We start from the raw sequence: 21,607 nt of genomic DNA, 5'->3' as shown, positions 1-21,607 counted from the left end.
ATTACAAAAGAGACGCAGCCCTGAACTAGAATAATTTATAGTTTATCCCCAGATGTGCGATGTGTGTCATCGTAGTGTTCCTCTGGATGGAGGCGGAGTCGATCCCTCTGACGTCAGAGCCAACCTCTTCCTGTCAGAAAGGCAACTTCTCCATATTTAGCTGGCTCGCCGAAGCCCCGCAGAGTTGATCTGTCAACCGCACAGAGGAAAAAGACCTTGACACTTATCGGCGGCTGCTGCCCGGTGTTGACCGCTTTGTTCCACCGGCATCGGGACAAATAATAAAAAGAACACCATAAAACTCCAGAAGAAGAAGACGACGCCGCTGCAATATGGTTGCTCGGGAAACGGTGCCGTGTCACCGGCTGTTTTTAACGCTATTAAAGTAACCGTCGTCTGCCATAATTTCTAACTAACGTCATCAAACCGCCGAGCTAGCCACTCGGTGTATTACTATTAAAACAATAATAATAATAATAATAATCCGAAGCAGCTCGCTGTGCGGCAGTCCGTTCCCGTTCATCGTTCGGCAGGACTCGGACTCGGTGACCCCGCGGTGATGATCTCCTGACGGCTCCTCTCGTCCCGTTACTCCTCGGCCGGCGAGCTAACGTTAGCTTAGCTAACCGTCAGTTGAGCAACTAGTCGCATCCTCAGCGGGAGTGAAACGCTCTTTTTTCGGACCGAAGACGGCAAGACGAGAATTCGGACCCCCCCCCCCCTTTTTTGTGACAATCCGCGGGTGGGGGGCAAGAGGAGCCAGCAGAGAACAGGACCCCGCTCCGCCGTTCGGCGCGGCGCTGCCGAAGGAGACACCGGGTAGAACGGAGGAAGAGTCCCGACCGGCTGACTGCGGGGATCCGGGGAACGATCCCGGACAGAGACCTCATGAATGGAAATCGGAACTACAGGTACACCCCCCCCCCCCCCCCCCCACAGCGTCTCCCGACTGAAGTTATGTTGCTGACCCCCGTATGGCAGAACATGTGTCGGCTTTCCTCGACACATGTTGGAGGTCGTTATCCTCACAACCGACGGGACACCGCCGGTGGTGCTAGTCGGAATTCAACTCGTTTAAACGCAAAAGTCTTGCCCAGGTGCTGAGATCGGGCTCGGGGATCCCCTGCATGCTTTAGGAAAGCTCCCACGCCGTGACGTCATCTCACAGTTACAGTCGTGACCGTGAGATGCTCCCTCATCTGCCCCCACTGACCCCTCAGCATGTACAGCAGCATCCTTCTCCCTGGGTTTATTTGACATATTTCTCGTTCCAACAAACCCACCAGCTTGAGTTTATAAAAACAGTACAAAACCTTTTTTTTTTGTACTTGAACTCGTTGATCCACAGCAGGAACCTCGCAAATTCCTGTCTAGTCCCGGTGACTGAAATCGTGGGCCGGTAAAGCGCTCCCATCGGGATCCCGTGGGCAGTTTAACAGGCTGCTGTAACGGAAGCTTTCCACTCGGATGAATGCCGGGTGTTCGTGAGCAGCCGGTGATACATGATACAGCGGATGACACAACCCCCCCCCCCCCCACCACCATCGTAGGAGATCCCCCCTCAGCCTACTGTCTCATTAGCGTCTCTGCTCCTCACAGTTGACTCTGTAGCATAGAGGCAACTCAAGGTGTGTTGTTCATCGGTCATTTCACACCCAGGGCCTTCAGTGCAGTCCTACATCAAGCAATCCATCGCTTAAGACCACCGTGGCTGTAGAGACCAGACCTAAAGCATTGTAACACATGTATAACTCATTATAACTGGGCGTTATCACCTCTTCTCCCGGTGACGAGCTTTTTCTTGAAAACGATAGATTTGTTGTCCCGCGTCAGCCGCTGTGGGTTGAATCTTGTAGATACTTCACAAAGGAGCTCGCTGAGGTCGCTGCGGGGTCATCAGGGGCAGTTTGCTATAAGCTCCGCGTACTTCTCGCTGGTGCGTATCCGATCAAAAGACGTGCAATATGATCGGATAAAACTTCTAATATAGCCCCAAACTCTCAAGATCATGTAATGTATTTGTTAATGTGTTTCCTGCACAGTAGTCAACAACAGCACATTGAATGCATAGTCATGTTGGAGTATACTATTATCCGGTCTAGCATTAAATGTATTAAGGACAGTGATTAAGGATTCCGCTGAAGACACTAGCGCATTAATAGAGTCAGAAAGAGGCGTGTTTAACTTGTTCATGTTTGATCATTTCATGTATGTGTTGTTTGTCAATCGCATATCACAAACCACCAGGGGCCCACCGGTGAGCCCAACGCCGGGCTGTGAATGATTAAAACGGGGCCCTCCATCAGTCAGCGGCCTGGAAGCGAGCGTGAGAAAGCGCTCATCGGTTGCACAGCCTGCTCACAGACTGAGTCACTCTTCTCCTCGGCGGCAGCACGCGGGGCCCTCGAAGCCGCGGCTCTGCAGAGCTTAGCACGAGGGGTATAATGACAGCGAGGCCTTCGAGCCTCCGGCAAATCCAATCTATTTTCATGTGCCATGCAAACTGCTCGCCACTGGACAGTGAAGAACTGGTCAGAAATGGGAAATGATGGGCTTCTCCCTCCACGTTAGCGTTAGCGGCGGCCTGGAGGTTAAACACCCCCTTAGACTTTCTGCTTTTTGTTATTACGGCCTATATTACCCCGAACAATGGCAAACAATTTTAAAGCACATCGTTGCCCATATCAAGGTATCCTCTTCCAGCCCAGCAGTATGCATGCTGGGTAACCTGAGACCCCCGACCGTACCAGAGCCGGGGGGGGGGTGTTCTTATCATAGAACCGCCCATGAGTGTACTCAGCGCTATGAGGATACAAGGTGCAGTGCAGAAATGAGTCCAACCCCCCCCCCCCCGCCCCCTCCCTCATCACACTCACCCAGTATTCCCGCTCTTTTTTTGGATTCACAGTTACCAACCCTCCACTCCGCCCCCACCACCCCCCCCTGCACCCGCCCATCCTTGTACACATGCCTTTCTTTCCCTCTCTGTGCCCCAGTGGGAAACGCCGTGCTCCCTGTCACTCTCCCCGCAGCCGTGTCCTCTGTGCACTTTGTGCAGCCGGTGGGGTCCTCTTTGAGGGGGGGCTCGCGCACTTGATTTGCAGTCTATCGCCGCGATACTCGCTTCATTCCAGCGACCCACCGACCATAAGGAACCCCCCCCACCTTCCTCATCCATAAGGCCAACCATTGTGATACTTGTTGAGAGTATTTCAGTTATTCTTTAGGCTCAATGTATTTAAGAGACATTTACCCCTGGCTTTATTTTACTGGAGGAAATAAAAATACCTTCCCAGCTAAATTATCGTAAAGATTCTTTAATGTATTACGATTTCTTCTTTTAAATGTAAAATCATTATTTTATTTTATTAGTCCGGTAGTGGGGACATTTACAGGTGCAAACAAGAGACGTGGTCCAAAACTAGTATTATAAAAAGGCAGTAATAACACATTAGAATCTACAATAACCAAAATGAAATTGTAAATACAGGCGAAATAACTATTCTAACTATTATTGTTCTAACACAGGTAATTTATGTTAATGATATTCAAAAGGAAGAGTTCTTTCGAGTATTTATTTGCATATATTTCCTAATTTGTAAGAGGAGTGGATTCCTGGCACATGTGCTCCTCAAACAGGAAGAAAACATCAGCACATTTTTGAGTCATTTTAATCAATTGGAACACACTAAGTACTTGCTTCAAATTTGCTTTCTAAAGACATTTTTTTATTAATATATTACGAGTGCCGCAGGCTGTGGAAAAGTTCTGTGGAATTTCTCAGGCTCTCCAAAACTCTTAATCATTTGTTTGTGTGGTAGACTAAAAAACGAGGGGAGTTTGGGGACTCGCGGCAAACCCAGATGGGAAAGTTAAGGCATGCAGTGTGTGTGGGAGAAGGGGGAGACGGGGGAGGAAGTTGTGATGTGTCACTGAGATTAGAAGCCAGAGCAGCTGGACCACACTTCTTTTCCTCCTCGTGCCTTTCCCCCTTCCTTTTGGGGAGAAAGAGGCTCATTTGAGGGGGAGATCACGGACAGGGAGAGGGACTTGGACTTGGAAGTCGGTGTGTAGTCTTGGAGGCTTCCCTCGACGGACAGAACGAAGTCGGCCTGTTTTTCAGTGGCAGAGAGAGGCGTTTAAAATACGTCATTACTCCAAACACTTTTGACTTAAATGTTTCTCAGCTGAACGATACAAATGAACCTCCATTGGTGATAATTTCCTACGTAGGAAATACTCCAAAGGAAGCAAAAGGATTGCGTGTAGAAAGATTTGCTGATGCTCATTCTCAACGTTATGAGCGTAACGAATAAAAAAAGTGGCCTCCATCATAACTCAGGGTGGGGACTAAATTGTCAGCCGCAGAGACCTCAAAACGCCTTGAAATACATCATTTGGTGATTTTCACTTTTTCTGATTTGGGAAAACTAATGCAAGGAAGATATGATGTTGACACGACAGCTGCACAAATCGGAGTATTACTTTTGTTTTGGTTGTAATTCATTTATTACACTGCATGCAACCATTCAGTGACGGAGCAGTCATCCTGCCCAAGTCAACATAGAAAGTCAACAAACCCCGGCCCCCCGTCCCTCTTTTCCACAAACTGGACTAGTAAGACCGGGAGGACACAGGGCTCTGTGTGTGTGTGTGTTTGTATCCTACCCATAAGACTGCTGGGCGTTCTATAATGAGTCAGACAGGCTTCTTACTACAGTCAGATCTTAACCCCCTCCAAATCCCCCCCCCCCCTCCCTCCCTCCCATAGAGCACCAGTCAGGTTTGGACAAACTTTCTCACTGAATTGAATGAGAAATGTGTTCAAACGTTTGACTGGTACCGTCTCTCCTCTCACACACACACACACACACACACACACACACACTCGCCATCACCCGGCCTCAGGTTGGTCTCTAGCGGATGCCGACTTTGACCCGTGTCGCTGTGAGCGACCAGGCCCTCGTCGGTATGTGGCCCCCTGCTGGTAGTTTCCCTGTGGCAGAGTGGGGCACTGACTCCCGTGGGTGCCAGATGAAGATGGGGGGAACAGGAGGGAGGAGACGGACGGCGTGGGTGAGACGTGCCTCCATCTTTGCTCGCCAGCTGTCGGCCTTTCTGTGTGCGTTTTCGGGCCCTGCCCCGCTGTGACTAGACGCCATTGTGCCTCGCAACTGAGCACTCGCCCTGTCGCTGCGGCTCAGGGCCTCTCAGGATTAGAAACACAACAGCTGTATTGTGTGTGTGTTGGGGAGGGGGGGTGTGCGCCCGTACACTCGTTAGCAGCGTGGACGTTTGGGCGCCGGGTGGCCACTGGATTCCAGCTTCTCACTATACAGTTCTTCTGGCTCTCGGCCCACTGTGGGACTGTGTGTGCAGTGTGACTTGTGGCAAAGAGTGACTGTGTGCAGTGTGTGTGACGGTACTGTGTGCACTGTGTGTGCACTCTGTGGCTGTGTGCTGTGTGTGTATACTGTGAGGAGTGTGTGTCCTGTGTGCTCTGTGTGCAGTGTGTGTCCTATGGGCAGTGTGTGTGGCTGTGTGCAGTGTGTTTTGCGCAGTGTGTGTGCAGTGTGTGTGTGTGTGTGTCACTGTACTGTGTGCAGTGTGTGCACAGTGTGTACTGTGTGCAGTGTGTATTGTGTGCAGTGTGGACTGTGTGTGCAGTGTGTGCAGTGTGTGTGCTGTGTGCAGTGTGTGTACAGTGTGTACTGTGTGCAGTGTGTATTGTGTTCAGTATGTGTATTGTGTGCAGTGCGGACTGTGTGTGCAGTGTGTATTGTGTGTACTGTGTGCAGTGTGTATTGTGTTCAGTATGTGTATTGTGTGCAGTGTGGACTGTGTGTGCAGTGTGTGTACTGTGTGCAGTGTGTGTACTGTCTCGCTTAGATCTTCCTACAAAGCTCATTGGTGTGTTTTATATCCCATTTATTGATTCCATGTTCAGCACTGCGGTGCCTCGACTTACTGAAAAGTATCGCTCAGCTTTGTTTACACTGAACTGAATTGCACACATGCGTTCATTCATTAATGTAAAGAATCCAGTAACACAACTTATTTCATCTGAATTGAAATGGCTGAGAATCAATTCAAACCAACTCATGAGTTTGCAAGCACAAAGGAACATTTCCATTCTTGATTAATATGTTTGAATAGAGACTGATTCAAGGTGTGAGAGGCGCCAGCAACTGTATGTGAAATACATTAAATTGCAGTTTTTCCTGAAATCCACTAATGGATCTCCATTTTATTCGTGGTGAAGAATAGCTTGACCTCCTGTTCAGGAAAAACAAGAGACATACTGATGGACAGAGAGCGATTCAATCTACCCGCTTCTGTTTGTTAAAGCACGTCCTTCCTGTAATCATCTGAGGGCACAAACACACACACACAGGCGCACAAAGTCGGTGTGTCAACAAGAGGTTTCCATGAACATTTGACACTGTGCAAGGAGCCAGCGAGCCCCTGATGAGTCCGTGTCGATTTGTGAGTTCTCAGCACTCGTACTACCGTCACCCAACTAGATCGGATGTTCCTGTAAAACCCGTGCAATCCTCTTTAAATCCACAGAAACAGAAAAAAGACAAAAGAAAAAGAATGTTTGAGACACGTAATCAATGTCATTGTCCGGTGTTTAAAACACACAGATTTCGTTTCATTGCCTGTGGCTGTAGACGACAGTTCGACGTACCTTTTAAGTGTAAGCTTCAGAAAAGTGAGACTGAAGGTTAGTTTCCAAGAAGACCAGATGAAAGTGGCCAGGATCCCATCTGCTATCGGGATCCACCTGATGGACTCGGTCCTCAACGTCCCCCCTTTTTAGCTTGGAAACGGCTCTTCAGAAACCGCCAGGGACACCATGTCCATATTTCATACAAACTATGGGTGTGGAAAATTAATCAGTGCGTCTTTGCCTAAAGTGCAGCAAAAGCATTGTGTACGCCTCTGTGTGTGTAGGTGTCATTCTGAAATTGAACCAACTGGCAGAGCGGGTTGTTGCATCTCTTTCCTCGCTGCGCGATCCTTCCGTTGGTGCCGTAGTTCATGCGCCGCTGAACCCTGGACTCCCCCGGGGGCCATGTGACTCACGCTGAACCTTTTTCTAAAAGGAGATGAAAGCTGGAAAAACACCAACCCTGCCTGCAATCCTCCTCCTACATGCCGACTTCACCAGGGCCATCGTGGAGGGGGGGGGCGGGGGGGACTGAAAATCCCAATCCGTGGTTCCTGTAGCCTTGATGAAGAGCATTTATCTTCCCTCTTTGTGCGAGCTCACAAGCTCCACCGAGGGCCCCACCGGGATTACCATCACAAAAGTTTGCATGCACTTAGTTTAGAGGGACTGCCGTGGCAGGAATCCCAGACTCTTTTTCATCATTTTATCCCACCAGCCCCCCCCCCCCCCCCAGGGTCGCTCGCGCGGTCTTCTGTGGCCTTCCAGAAGGATTCTGTTTTTTGAACTTTCCTCTCACCGGGGCCCTCAACCCCAAGATCAGCCACACATGTGGGCCAGTTGTATCGCCGGTGAATCACGCTCGACCATGACTCTCTTTTATCAATGACACATTCAGGGAAACGAGACGGCTGAATAAGTGGAGGAAAAAATACCGGGGGGGGGTATGTGTCATGGATGAGTCTCGTCTGAGTTTTTGCGTGAGGACGGCTCTATTCCCGGAGCAAATGTGTAGTAATTAAGTCATCGTGCATAGATTCCTTTTCTGTTGTTGTTGTTTTCTTTTCTTCCGGTCCCAAAATAGTACAACAGCATCAGGAAAAAATCTATTAGGAAAATTGTGTCCACAATGTTTAAGGCTGTAGTCATCTGAAATGTAAGTCATTTCCACATCCGTCATCTCAGAGGCCGGAGGTGTTTACTGCCTCTCTGAGGTCTCAAGTCACATTATTCTGCCCTCTCAGGCAGAAACTGAGATTATGTCTGTCGTATTACTTGAAAGGCATAACTGACACATCATCGCATCATACATTTATTTTATCGCCATCAGAACTGCTAATCTAATTAAATGTACTTCCTGAGGGGGGTGGGGGCAGTTGTGTGTTTTCAGTAAATGAGTAAGCTGCGTGATGCCATGAACCGCTCATGCACGTACACTCATGCATGTGTAAAATATGCAACTTTGAAAAAAATACCTAATTTTGCTACTAAATTGCTGAGCAAATACTGTAAAATTTTGATTTGAGATTTGATTATTTCTACAACTGGATTTTGAAAAGTAAGTTGTAATCAATACACAAAGTGGCCGATCGTTATCTGTCTTTCAATGTCGACATATTGTATCAGCCGAGTCTTTGTACTTACTTGCCGAAAACCCTGCCCCCCCCACCCCTTCCTCCCCTCCATGGTCTGCTCTCAGGAGCCGTTGGGGCCCAGTCCCTGTTCTCCATGCCTCGGCGGCCCGGCTTTGGCACCATGGGGAAGCCCATCAAGCTGCTGGCCAACTGCTTCCAGGTGGAGATCCCCAAGATGGACGTCTACCTCTACGAGGTGGACATCAAGCCTGACAAGTGCCCCCGTCGAGTCAACAGGTAGGCCACGCCGACTTCTGTGAATACGCCGCCACGTCGGACTGTTTGTGTTGAGTCTGTGGCCCTTTTTATAACTGAAACTCGCTTTGTGTGCTGTGCAGGGAGGTCGTCGACTCAATGGTACAGCACTTCAAGGTGACGATCTTTGGGGATCGCAGGCCAGTCTACGATGGGAAGAGGAGCCTGTACACGGCCAACCCGCTGCCCGTGGCCCCCGCAGGGGTGAGCTTGGGAAAAAAACCCACACCCAATCGTGCCGAATGTAGTGTAGCGTGTGTGACACCTTGTGTGCACACAAGGTCTCACCCCATCTGAGCTTCTTTGTCCCGCCCCACCTAACCCCCCCTTCAGGTGGACCTAGACGTCACTCTACCGGGCGAGGGAGGGAAAGATCGCCCCTTCAAAGTCTCCATCAAGTTCGTGTCCCTGGTCAGCTGGCACATGCTCCACGAGGTGCTGACCGGCCGCAGCATGGCCGAGCCGCTGGAGCTGGACAAGCCCATCAGCACCAACCCGGTGCACGCGGTGGACGTGGTGCTGCGGCACCTGCCCTCCATGAAGTGAGCCGGGTTTTAAATCGGGTTCGGATTCCCTGGTTTCACACCTTTCTAATTAGACTATTTATTCTATTTGTTGGTTAAAAGGTGATCTTTCAAAGTTTTAAGGACAGCAGAGCCTCTCCTTTGACCTTTCCTCACCCCCTCCTCATATTCATAATCATTACTTTCTAAATGAGTTTTGTCTGTCAGTAGCGGTCTGAATGGAAATCCAGCCCGGCGTATATGTGCTCTCAGGAAGCACCGCTCTTGACCTCATGCCGACTTCCGCTCCGTATCACTTTGCTAAGCCCAAGCAGGAGAGTAATAAGAGGAGGATGGGCCACTAAAGAGCAGCTGAATGCGACACATTGACGTACATTCCCCCTTCAGGATGTTTGAGCGAATCTTACATTTCCTGTCTCCTTACCTCCGCCCTTTCCCTGCTTGACCCGTGTTCTCCTCATCGGGTCCTTTTAAAATAACACAACCTCCCGATGATCCTTTCATTCCTTCAATGCCTTTCTTCTTACTCTCGTCATCGCTACTTTCCTCGCTGCAGGTACACTCCGGTGGGTCGGTCCTTCTTCTCGGCCCCCGAGGGCTATGACCACCCCCTGGGAGGCGGGAGGGAGGTTTGGTTCGGTTTTCATCAGTCTGTGCGCCCCGCCATGTGGAAGATGATGCTCAACATTGATGGTGAGACCCAAATTCCGGCGTGATGCACGCCAGCACGCACACACACACACCCTCAGGTAGACAGAGTAACAACTGTGTTTGGGGCTGTTCTCATTGCAAAATGATTGACAAAATGTTCAATATTCACACTACTTTTTTTGCAATTTAATCTTGGTTTGACTCGTGAGCAGTCCCCCTGAAATAGTTTTCTCTCCTCCCCCTTCACAGCAGGGGAAATGAGATTTTAATAATTAAGCGGATAGATGAGAGGGCCATGGAGCCGCCATGATAAAGGCTTTATTAAGGGATTTGTGCATGGCTGAAATACTTTTAGTGATGTTATGTTTGACAAAGTGTAATAGATGTATTTAACATAAATCAAACGTGACAAAATCCTGCTCATTAGAAGGCTGAACAAAGTCTGCAGGATCCTCCCGGGGCTTTTTCCTCAATAGGGAGACTGAACCGATCATTTTTCAGGGATGCAAAAAAAAGGTCTTTCTTGGCAGATGTAGCTTTCTGAAGTCAATGTGGGTGACTTGCGTGGGTCTGGATGTGAAGAGTGACAGAATAATCTCCTTTATGAATCCTTAAGTGTATTTCTGTTACGCTCATACAATGGATGGGCAGAATGGGTCACCTGGTGGTTTACTGAAGGTCACGCCCTCTACATGCTTGAGAGGGGAATTGCAAGATTTATTTAGCTTTTTAATTTCTTTGTTTTTTGATCAAACCTAAGACTTATTTTCTGCCTGCATTACTTGATTCCCTGATGATTGCTCCGTCTCTGACATCACACGTTATTTAGTTATTGACTCTTTTCTCCAAATTAATAAGCCAGTTCAGCTGTCTTGAATCTTGCATGGTACAAAAAGTGCATGGTACAGTTTTGAATAATTGGCTTTAGCATTGTCCTGTTGTCAGAGGACACCCTTTGTTTTGTGATCACAGAATAGTGACTTGAATCTGTTATTGTTTATGGACAGTAAGTGTCAGGAAGGATGGAGAGTGTGTTTAGCTGTATGCACACTGCGGGAGGTTGGTGGAGACCAACAGAAACTTGGAGGGCGGCAGGTTTTTGGTTGGCTGGGAACTGACGAGGCGGTTGCTGTGGAGACAGGGGGCGGCTTGCGTGTGTGTATGTGTGTGTGTGTCTGTGTGTGACTGGTGGGTGTTGCCTGGGTCAGGAGGGTAGCTGTGTGGATGGTTTCCTTGAGACGGCTTTTGTTTTGCTTCACGTCTTTGAAGCCTCTGTCGCCATTTGAATCTTTTCCCTCTCTGCACTCCGATTCTCCCTTTGTCCCATTTTCCCGCCCTCTCATCCTTCAAAATCCTTCAATTGGTCAGCTCAAGTCACTTGTTTGTTGGCCAACTACAAACCTGAACTTGAAGTGTTTGCAAAGCATCTGTTTTCTTACGCTTTGTATAGATATAGATATATATATATATCTCTATACACATTGCACAAACAACAGCACTGAATGGAGAGAACGGTTAGGAGTGATGTCACTTCCTGTCTTTGGTGAAAGGCTCAAGGACGCAGACCAGCAGCTTTCATCAAACACACCCTCAGACAGAGATTTCTTACATCACAACCAGTGAGCCAGATGATTCGTCAGCAGCTTCCTCGGCCTCACCAGCACACTCACTTCAGCTCTCTCCATCCATTTTTGGATTTCCTTTGATCGTGTTCTGATATCCCTTTTCCCCCCAGAGACGTGAATATCTCCCTGGCATTTTGTGCCTTGATTTGCAGTCATAGATATATTTGAATTGCTCAGTGTCTCAGTCTTTCCAGTTAATGAGGGGAAGTACAGCCGGCATAAACGGAACCTGTTTATGTTTGAATACAGGAGAATCCCCCACTTGGTGCACTTCCTGTGTTGGATGCAAGGTTTTCTCTTTCATAAACATCGTGCCTCAATAAGAGTGTCTGGCAGATTAAAAAGACATATTCCATCCCTGTGTTACAATTGGGCCGGTATTCATGCGTCGCTTTTGTTGACTGAAGCTGTGTTTCCGTTCGTGCTGTTTTGTTCTAAACTGGTGCGAAGTGTTGCAGCACTTGTGAGGACAACCTTCAGTCTTACACAATGCCAAAAAAAAGCCTTACAAAGAGCCTATCAACAGTGACCATCTGACAAATAAATGCATTTACACATTTCTGCTCAGTCAAATTCTCAACAATTAAAAGTCTTCCGTGTTGTCAGATTTACTTTTGTGCTTCCTTCGTCCTGCAGTGTCCGCCACCGCCTTCTACAAGGCTCAGCCGGTCATCCAGTTCATGTGTGAAGTGCTGGACATCCACAACATAGACGAGCAGCCCCGCCCTCTCACAGACTCCCACCGGGTCAAGTTCACCAAAGAAATCAAAGGTGTGTGTGTGTGTGTGTGCGCGCACAGTGGGAGTAAACAGTTGGATCACATGAATCAAAATGCTGTCATTCTTAAGGCTACGCCACCACCTTCCATGATTCACCAGGTCTGAAGGTGGAGGTGACGCACTGTGGAACCATGCGGAGGAAGTACCGCGTGTGCAACGTGACCCGTCGGCCAGCCAGCCACCAAACGTGAGTCAGGCGGGGTGAGACGGGGGAGGAGGGAGTGATAATGTGATTACCAGTCCACCGTCGAACAAACCAGATAAAAGCTTCTAACCATGCGGTCAACATTAGTCCTCCATTAAGGAAGAACAAACAACAACAGTATAGATAGATAGATAGATGGCCAGAAGTGCCTTGTTGTACAGTCTTACTGCAGTTGGCATGTTTTCCTGTATCCGTCCTTGTGACAGCGGAGCTGGATCAGCCTGTTGGAGAAGGTGCTCCGCTGTCCCTGCAGGAGGTGGTGAAGAGGGTGGTCCGGGTTGTCCGACATGGACAACAGTTTTTTCCGTGTACTGCTCTCCACCACCTGCTCAGGATGCTCTTGTTGGCAGCAAATAATGGAGCTGGCCTTCTTCACCAGCTGCTGAAGTCTGTTGGTGTCACCAGCTCCAATGCTGGTGGTCAAGGATATCACACAGCGAGTCGAATACCTCGATATTCTGAACAAAGAAACTTCTTACTCCATTGTCGTGGGAGTCAGTTTCAACGTAATGAACACTTAAAAACACTTAATACGGGTAGATGAAATCCAGCGTTCTGATTGGATGAGAGTCACGGGGTTTGCATTATTGTGCGTGGGGTGTGCGTGGTTATGTACAGTTGCTGTTGACATTGACCCGAGCGTTCACTCAAAGTAACAAGTCAGATTTTCCACGATCAGTTGTGGTCATTTAAGTTTTTAGCTCGGTGGCGAGCGCCGAAAAAGGCACCACAAATGATCGGTTTTGTGCAATGCGAGCTTTCGCAACCGGACAATTAAAGTGGACGTCACAAGCAATGTGAATGAATGAGATGTGAGATATCCTGTGGGTGTGAGAACTGCATGTTCGCATGAAACTGCATGAAAGCGTGTGTCACACGAGTTGGCCGCTCTGGATACACAACGTTTGGTGGCAAATACCGGTACTATTTTGTGCTGAAAGGCAGCTTACTTTTTTATAGTTCCTCCGGTAACCGTATCATAAAAGCAATAAGGTGATTGAGGCAGTACTTTATCTTCAATAATGTAACAGTTGCTGCGCGTCGGGCCTAACAACACCACCAAACTGTTAGATTATTGGACGATAAAGTACAGCCTCCCGTACCTTATTGCTTAAATTAAAGCTGGTGGTTGAATGGTTTTATATTTTGAAATCAGACTGAGCTTGATAATAGCCTACTTTCTGACGCCAGATGTGCTTTTTCTCTGCAGGTTTCCTCTCCAGTTGGAAAACGGTCAGACTGTAGAGCGCACCGTCGCCCAGTACTTCAGGGAGAAGTACAACCTGCAGCTTAAATACCCACATTTGCCCTGTCTACAAGTGGGCCAGGAGCAAAAGCACACCTACCTGCCCCTGGAGGTGAGAGAAAACCAATGGCTCTTCCTCTCTGTGATTGGGACGTGTGCCTGTGTGTCAGCTGTCAGAAGCACGTCAGCGGCACGACGTTTAACTAAACTGATTTCATTCTCCCGCAGGTGTGCAACATCGTAGCGGGTCAGCGGTGCATCAAGAAGCTGACGGATAACCAGACCTCCACCATGATCAAAGCCACCGCTCGCTCTGCACCCGACAGACAGGAGGAGATCAGCCGGCTGGTGGGTCACTTCAGATCAGATGGATCTGTTGGTTAATAGACTAGATTTCAAAACAGCAATGGTACCCATATATACGCATTTTCTTACTAGTTATGTTACAGAACACAAAATCATGATTTACCTGCCGATTTAACATTTTGTCAGTTGGCACGGTGACCTGGGTTTTCTGGATTATGCACTACATGTTTGACATTGCAAGCCATTACCGGGGCTGTAACTTCAAAGGAGCCTGTTCGGGATGCTGCCACGTTGCTAAGCAGGTCAACATTTGGTTGCCATGCAGCTCATCTTGAGAGAAAATCTCCTGTTTAGTAATTGCCTCTGCCCAGATTCTCGTTTTATATTGTTAGCGGAGGCCCGACCGCATGCTTTTCTTTCTCATTTGGTAATTATAAGGGAAGTTTACCTGGGGTTAACTTTACCCCACAGTAGTAATGGCTTTAATGTGTCTGTGGCATTGTGTTTATGGAAAGATGTGCAGGCGGCGCCTCCGGCCACCATCAGATTAACAGTGCGTGTTTTAGTATCAGCTGTTACCTTATTATATCTTTTCACCGGGGAACAAAACGAGTGGACTGGCTCACAGGAAATGATGGCAGACGCACTGCACAGCGCCACATGCTACCAGTACTTTTTTCCTCTTTGCAAGCAATCACTTTTCTACAAACAGCGAAGCCGTTGTGACACTTTGTCTTCTCCTCTATTTCATTTTTCCCAGCGAGTGAGCAGGTACAGGAAACATCAGTACGACGCGAGTCCCTTTTACTCACCGAGCCTTTCTCACTCCCCGACTCGTTGCAGGTTCGCAGCGCCAACTACGAGGCGGACCCTTTTGTGCAGGAATTCCAGTTCAAGGTGCGCGACGAGATGGCCCACGTGACGGGGCGAGTGCTCCCCGCCCCCATGCTGCAGTACGGCGGCAGGGTGAGCACAGAGCACTTTATGGTACTCTTCCTTTAAATCACGCTCTCCCCTCCTCCCTCAGCCCTCGTCCCAATGCCTCCGCGGGGGAACTAACCCACTGGCTTCCCTCTGTGCTTCAGGCCGGATATTCTTCGTGGTTGAGTCTCAGTACTGCAAACTTTCAATTCTATCTTTCATGAATTGAAAGAGGGTTTTATTTTCTCTTTCTTTTCATCTGTCGAGGATGATTTTTTTTATAAAAAAAAGAAAAGCAACCACATTTTGATTAGATAGCTTCTAAAGTACATGGCTTTCAGCCAATGTTTCTTGTAAATAATCAAGAATTGCATAAAGGAGCAACTTACTGAGGCTGAACCACGGTGTGGATTAACACCTTTACAGTACTTTAGTAATAGTACTTAATAATAATACATTTGGATTTGCGCATTAGTGAGAACTAGGACACCACTGTGCACACTGTGTTGTGCATGTCAACACACAGCACAGCCTCTTAGGTTCCACAGACTCCTTCAAGTGGTGAAATTCAACTTGATATTTATTAATTTATTTAAAATTCAAATGCTTCTTGAAAGACCAAATACGCTGATGCATGTTCCTTTGACTCGCGTGTTTCTTTCTTTATTATTTCAAATTGTGAATTGGTTAAAAAGTGTTCATTTTTGGTATGGCTGAAGAGTGCGTGTGTGTTGTGTGGATGTTCTAAAAGTGAGTGAGTGTGTGTGTGTGTGTGTGTGTGTGTGTGTGTGTGTGAGTGTAGGTGTGTGCGCATATGCGAGTGGCTGCACACTCGTCCCGCTGCAGAATGAATGTGAGTCTTTGCCCACATAATCCCGAGTACATGTGGTGAGGCTGCGATGTTGTTTCAGAACCGCACGGTAGCCACGCCCAGCCACGGGGTGTGGGACATGAGGGGGAAGCAGTTCCACACCGGGGTGGAGATCAAGATGTGGGCCATCGCCTGCTTCGCCACACAGAGGCAGTGTCGGGAAGAAATACTCAAGTAGGATCATTTGCACTTCTGTCGTTACTGTGTGTGCTGCGATGATGAAGTATATTCATTCTCATTGATCTGTAATAATGTTGGGGATTCATTTATTTCTGTATTTTTGTTTTTGTCATTTGTAATCCGGCATGAAGAAGTAATTGGTTTCGAATGATGGTACAATTAACAATAAAGCCTCAAAATGATACAGTACAACGGTGCAGTGCCTTCCCAAATGTTAACATCCTTTTTTCATTTAAATGTTTTTTTTGCAAAAGCTTGCAGCTTTGATTCGAAGTGGACTTTCCCGTTCCGTTGACCTGCTGCTTCTTCCTCCGTTCAGGGCTTTCACAGACCAGCTGCGTAAGATCTCCAAGGACGCCGGGATGCCGATTCAAGGCCAGCCGTGCTTCTGTAAGTACGCGCAGGGAGCGGACAGCGTGGAGCCCATGTTCAGACACCTGAAGAACATCTACGCCGGACTGCAGCTCATCATCGTCATCCTGCCGGGGAAGACCCCCGTCTATGGTAGGGGAACCCCGGAGGAACGCCTGGTGGTTAGGACCAAACACAAATTTGGGTGCGTGCTTGTGCAATGTGCTTTGTCAGTGAAAGAACCCTTTCTTTGTACCCGCCCAGCCGAGGTGAAGCGCGTGGGAGACACCCTGCTGGGCATGGCCACGCAGTGCGTCCAGGTGAAGAACGTGGTGAAGACGTCCCCTCAGACCCTCTCCAACCTCTGCCTCAAGATCAACGTGAAGCTGGGGGGCATCAACAACATCCTGGTGCCTCACCAGCGGTCAGTCGTGCTCCTCTACTGGGATGCTGCTCCTAGATTGGACTAGTCTGATTTCTGTTGTTTGACAGAAGGGCTCCACTTGGTGTTTGTTTGCTGTTGTCATGTGAATCAGTCTAATCACTGTGTTTGTGTGTCTTAATCAACAGACCATCAGTGTTTCAGCAGCCAGTTATTTTCTTGGGAGCGGATGTTACACATCCACCGGCTGGAGACGGGAAGAAGCCCTCAATTGCTGCAGTAAGTTCCATCTTCATCCCACACCTGACTGATTGGTGGAATCTGTACTTGACCTTCACCCCCCGCCCCGTCCACCATCTCTCTTCCAGGTGGTAGGCAGCATGGACGCCCACCCCAGCAGGTACTGTGCCACTGTGCGGGTCCAGAGGCCCAGGCAGGAGGTCATCCAGGACCTGGCCTCCATGGTGCGGGAATTGCTCATCCAGTTCTACAAGTCGACCCGCTACAAGCCCACCAGGATCATTTTCTACAGGGATGGAGTTTCAGAAGGCCAGTTCAGACAGGTCCGCTGCTGCTCCATTTCACTAAACAATCGGGTGGATTGAATATCCGTCTGTCTACTGTCGCGCACTAACCGCCAAGACAAATTCCTTGTATGTTTGGCATATTTTGGTAAATAAATGTTTCCTGATCCTGATCCGTCACATCGGTCATGATTGAGATTTTGCTCAGATGATCAGATAAGATGATCTATACTATTAAGTGTCGCCCATGTATGACAGGGCATAATGAAGCTCCAATGACACACACAGATAAGGAAACAGAAATACATTCTGCAACTGTACAGTGAAAGAAGAATACAGATGTTTTTTAATTCACATTTTTCCACCTCATTCCTCCTCAGGTGCTTTATTATGAGCTGCTGGCCATTCGTGAGGCCTGTATCAGCCTGGAGAAGGAGTACCAGCCAGGCATCACATACATAGTTGTGCAAAAACGCCACCACACGCGTCTCTTCTGTGCTGATCGCAACGAAAGAGTGAGTGCACACACACACACACACACACACACACACAGAGCGATAGCACCCATTAAGGTCGGCACAGTGGGTGACGTGTTAGTCCATCATTTTTGATGCTCTGTGCCAGCACGTTAAGTACTCAAAATGGGCGTCCTTGATTACCTTTTGTTGTCAACTGGACCGTTCACCCTCCTAACCCCTGTAATTACCTTCGATTAAAGCATTAGGGCCCGATGCAACCCGAGAGCTCTGGAGTGGCACTCGAGGCCCCCAGAGTAAGACTCTGCTAGCAACAACCTTATTATCAGAGAAGAGCACAGGGCTCTCTGGAGCATTAGGCTCTTTAGTGCATTAGGCTTTTAATTGCTTGATTGGGATGCATTCGGGGGACCTTCGCTTGGCTCGGAACATCAGAACAAAACATTTTTTGTGAGTTATTATACTTTTTACATTCTGTCATCATTTAGCACTTTAAAAGCTTTGTTTCCTGCTCCTCTTTTCCTGAAATCTTGCAGTTGTTTTTGTTTTCACGGTGAAGCAGTCAAAAGGCTCATAGAGACTAACGGCTCATCGTTCCCTGCAGGTTGGACGTAGTGGAAACATTCCCGCTGGTACCACCGTCGATACGGACATCACGCATCCGTACGAGTTTGACTTTTACCTCTGCAGTCATGCTGGGATACAGGTCAGTCCAGCCTCCTCTTCTGCAGGATTTCATCACGTATTTGCAGTTCCATGCATTCATGCAGAGATTCTACACAGGATTCAGAAATAAAAAAGCCCGAAAAAAGAAAATAGCTCTCCTTTTTAAAGTTGGATCCCCAGGAACTGACAAATTGGGGCCAACATTCAAAAACCATGAGCCAAAAGCCACGGAGCCAAACCCGGATAGATAAGTCTTCTAGCTAACCTGCTTGTTTTTAACTTGTTCTCTTTTTCTTCTCTTCTCAATATTAGCATAATGACAGCACATCCTGGTTGGTTTGTGGTGCTTCTAGTGACTTAATGGACACGCTTGTTCAATTATTTATTAAACATGAATTCTCTCATCCACAGTTTTCTGCCTCGGTCAATTCACTCATATTCCACAATTATTCAGAATATGAAAATCTTCAGATTTGATACGGGTGATGCAAATGGAACATTGGGTTCGGATATTATAATTAAGGCAAATTAAGAGTTGTGGGATTCGTTTATATTATTCAACATGTATGCTAGCTCAGTGCTTTGTGCGCCTACTACATTAATCAGAGCATGCACGGCTGCATGTTAATGAAAGTATTAGCCACGTGGAAAAACAGAATACAGAATACTCTGTAAACACAATCCCTGTAGTTATTTGCAATCTTGTGCCACGTCTTAGGATGAAGCAGAAACGGCCCCTTGAATCTGAATCTAATCCCTGGAATGCATCAATCCCCCGTCTCGCAGGGCACCAGCAGGCCCTCCCACTACCACGTGCTGTGGGACGACAATTGTTTCACCGCTGACGAGTTCCAGCTGCTCACCTACCAGTTGTGCCACACCTACGTGCGCTGCACCCGCTCCGTCTCCATTCCCGCGCCAGCCTACTACGCCCACCTGGTGGCCTTCCGTGCCCGCTACCATCTGGTGGACAAAGAACATGACAGGTGGGAACGGGAAAATGAGGGAGGGGGGGGGGTTGTTCCTCTTTGTCGGACTGTGGTTTGAAAAGTTCTTGAACCCTGAAGTGTAATTCTCCGGACAGTTACCGTATTACTTACATAATGGGCCTTTATTCATGTTTTTCCATTGTTACTTGTCTTCTGTTGTAACTGTCCCCCCCTCCCTCACAACCCCTCCCACTCTGCAGCGCCGAGGGCAGCCATGTGTCCGGTCAGAGCAACGGTCGGGACCCCCAGGCGCTGGCCAAAGCTGTTCAGATTCATCACGACACCCTGAGGACCATGTACTTCGCCTGAGCCACCGCGACCATCGCCACCCTTTTACACACACACACACACACACACACACACACACACACACACACACACACACACACACACACACACACACACAACCAGGCACACCTGGCTCGCCAGTCAAGGAGCCCTCATATGTGCAAGCCCCCCGACAGCCTACACGCCTAGTCGATCCGGACCTGACACTGTGCAGAGGAAAGGAGGGAGGGGAGGAGTCACCCCCACAACGGACTGAGGATGCAAACGCTGCTTTAAAAAAGAAGAAAGAAGAGAAACTCAGCACTATTATGCAATATTTAACCAGCCAACTAGTTTATTTTCGCCCTCATCAGGCCCCCGTTCTCATTGCCCCTCCTCTCTGTTCTCCCCTGTTTGTCTCCTGTTTACTTGTGGCCTTCTTATTTGTGTTTTACTTCCCCCTCCTCAGTATTTTACTCCTTTGCCATCTTTCTAGTACTTGGTACTTGGTTTGACCCCCCACCAGGAGGAGAGGAGGAGTGGTCGGGCTGCAGAGTTTCATTTGTTTTGGAATATATTTGTTTCTTTGGACCAGTGGTCCTCTCAGTTGCCACTTTTATATTTTCCTTGTCCCTCTTGTTTCCTCTGTGTTGCTTTTTACGGATGCCCGGTCTCTTCTACGGAGCACACTGCCACCTGTTGGCTACGAGGTATAAACGCCCCTTTAAAGTCACAACAACAAATAGTGGTCTTGCTACTTCAACTTTAGGAGTCAGCTGCCGCACATGAACGGGCAGCTTATACTGGCCTATATAAAATAATAATTGCAGCCATCTATGGGTTTTATTTAAAGTATAACACTGTTATTTGTATCTGGTTGTATTTTTCTTCCACATTATGTGAAACATTTTATAATTCTTACTCTTTTTATTATTTCCATTCACACCATGTAAGCTTAGTAGTTTATCACACGTTTGGCTCTTTCCCTCACAGCACGACATGGCGGGTAGAAATCACGGCGATGGTTTCCTCTAGTGCAATAATCAGTTGAATGATGATGATGGGTTTTAGGAGACTTATGAATGATTTAGAAGAACCGTCGGACTTTTTATTTGACAGTGAGTGTCCTCTACAGGACAGTTTGCCATATGATTGATTGACCATGTTTTATGACTTTGCCCTTGATGTTGGGCGAAAATGGTGCAACCGCAGTTTTTGTGATTTTCGTGTTTTTACTTGAATCGAAGGATTTTACGTGGCTCAATGGTTTGAGAATACTTCATCATCGGTGTGCATCGTTTCCAATTTCCCGATCCTCAGTTTGCTAGTGAGGCTGATTTCTTCATTCTGGGTGCAAAGGCCGTAAAGAAGTAGTATTCAAGTGCCTGGTGGGAGCGCCGTATTAAAGGGTCAGAAGCTGCAGACCTCGTTGCTGTTTCACTGGGTTAAAATAATCAAAAAGCATATTCCAACAAACGGACAGCACCAGACGATTTTTAAGCGAGAAACTTTCCTCCGTCTTTTTGTTCATTCAGCAGATCGTGGATCCAGCTGCTACAGTGCGTTTGTATCAGGTCGGCCACGACATTAACGAATCATTTCAATAAGCTGTCGGCATCTATACGGTAATCCGGGGTCACGTTTGGGGGACTGAGTGCACGCTGCTTGTTGTCTCAACTAGAACATGAACTTGTGCGCGCGGGGCGCAGAAGGAATGATGCTAATGCCGCGCGGGGAGGCAGACGTTCCCTCCCTCATGATTCTCACTGTAAGCCTTTTTTTAAAGCCAGATCGAAAGTATATTTGTACATTTTCAATTCCGTGACGCGCACCACTTATTTTTGCTAACAAAAAAAATGGTCTTACTAATAATTTTCGTAATAGATGTACGATAATAAGTAATGGTTAGAGTTTATTATTGCAATAGGCTGTTGACTTGTTCCTGTGTCGCTGTATGATGTGCGGTTTGTGTTAACAGTGGGGGTTGTTAAAACTAGTGACGTGTGTTTGGTCATACCTTTATCCACACTGACGTGGACTTTAACCGCCTCTTGCTTTGATGTTTGGGTCAAAAAAAAAAAA

At 47.8% G+C, this 21,607-nt stretch overlaps 1 protein-coding gene across 4 annotated transcripts; it reads left to right on the top strand.

Annotated features, from left to right (window-relative positions):
* Positions 1-129: 129 nt before the first annotated feature.
* On the top strand, positions 130-20,377 carry ago3a (argonaute RISC catalytic component 3a). 4 transcript variants are annotated; one of them, XM_040164926.2, is made up of 19 exons: positions 130-911; positions 8,373-8,544; positions 8,646-8,766; positions 8,896-9,104; positions 9,643-9,779; positions 11,999-12,133; positions 12,241-12,328; positions 13,557-13,704; positions 13,821-13,940; positions 14,742-14,864; positions 15,731-15,864; positions 16,190-16,374; positions 16,486-16,645; positions 16,792-16,882; positions 16,972-17,166; positions 17,508-17,642; positions 18,208-18,309; positions 19,056-19,255; positions 19,459-20,377. In XM_040164926.2, exons 1-19 carry the CDS (start codon positions 893-895, stop codon positions 19,565-19,567), a joined length of 2,583 nt encoding a protein of 860 aa, XP_040020860.1. In that variant the 5' UTR covers positions 130-892; the 3' UTR covers positions 19,568-20,377. The 4 variants fall into 4 exon arrangements, with proteins under 4 accessions (XP_040020860.1, XP_040020859.1, XP_040020858.1 ...); XM_040164925.2 differs by having other exon boundaries at positions 14,742-14,885; XM_040164924.2 differs by having other exon boundaries at positions 12,211-12,328.
* Positions 20,378-21,607: the final 1,230 nt, after the last annotated feature.

The sequence above is a fragment of the Gasterosteus aculeatus genome, chromosome 20 (assembly GCF_964276395.1).
Source record: "Gasterosteus aculeatus chromosome 20, fGasAcu3.hap1.1, whole genome shotgun sequence".
Taxonomy (NCBI): domain Eukaryota; kingdom Metazoa; phylum Chordata; class Actinopteri; order Perciformes; family Gasterosteidae; genus Gasterosteus; species Gasterosteus aculeatus.
The sequence above is the reverse complement of the archived record's forward strand: the minus strand, read 5'-3'. Positions and strand labels throughout refer to the sequence as shown.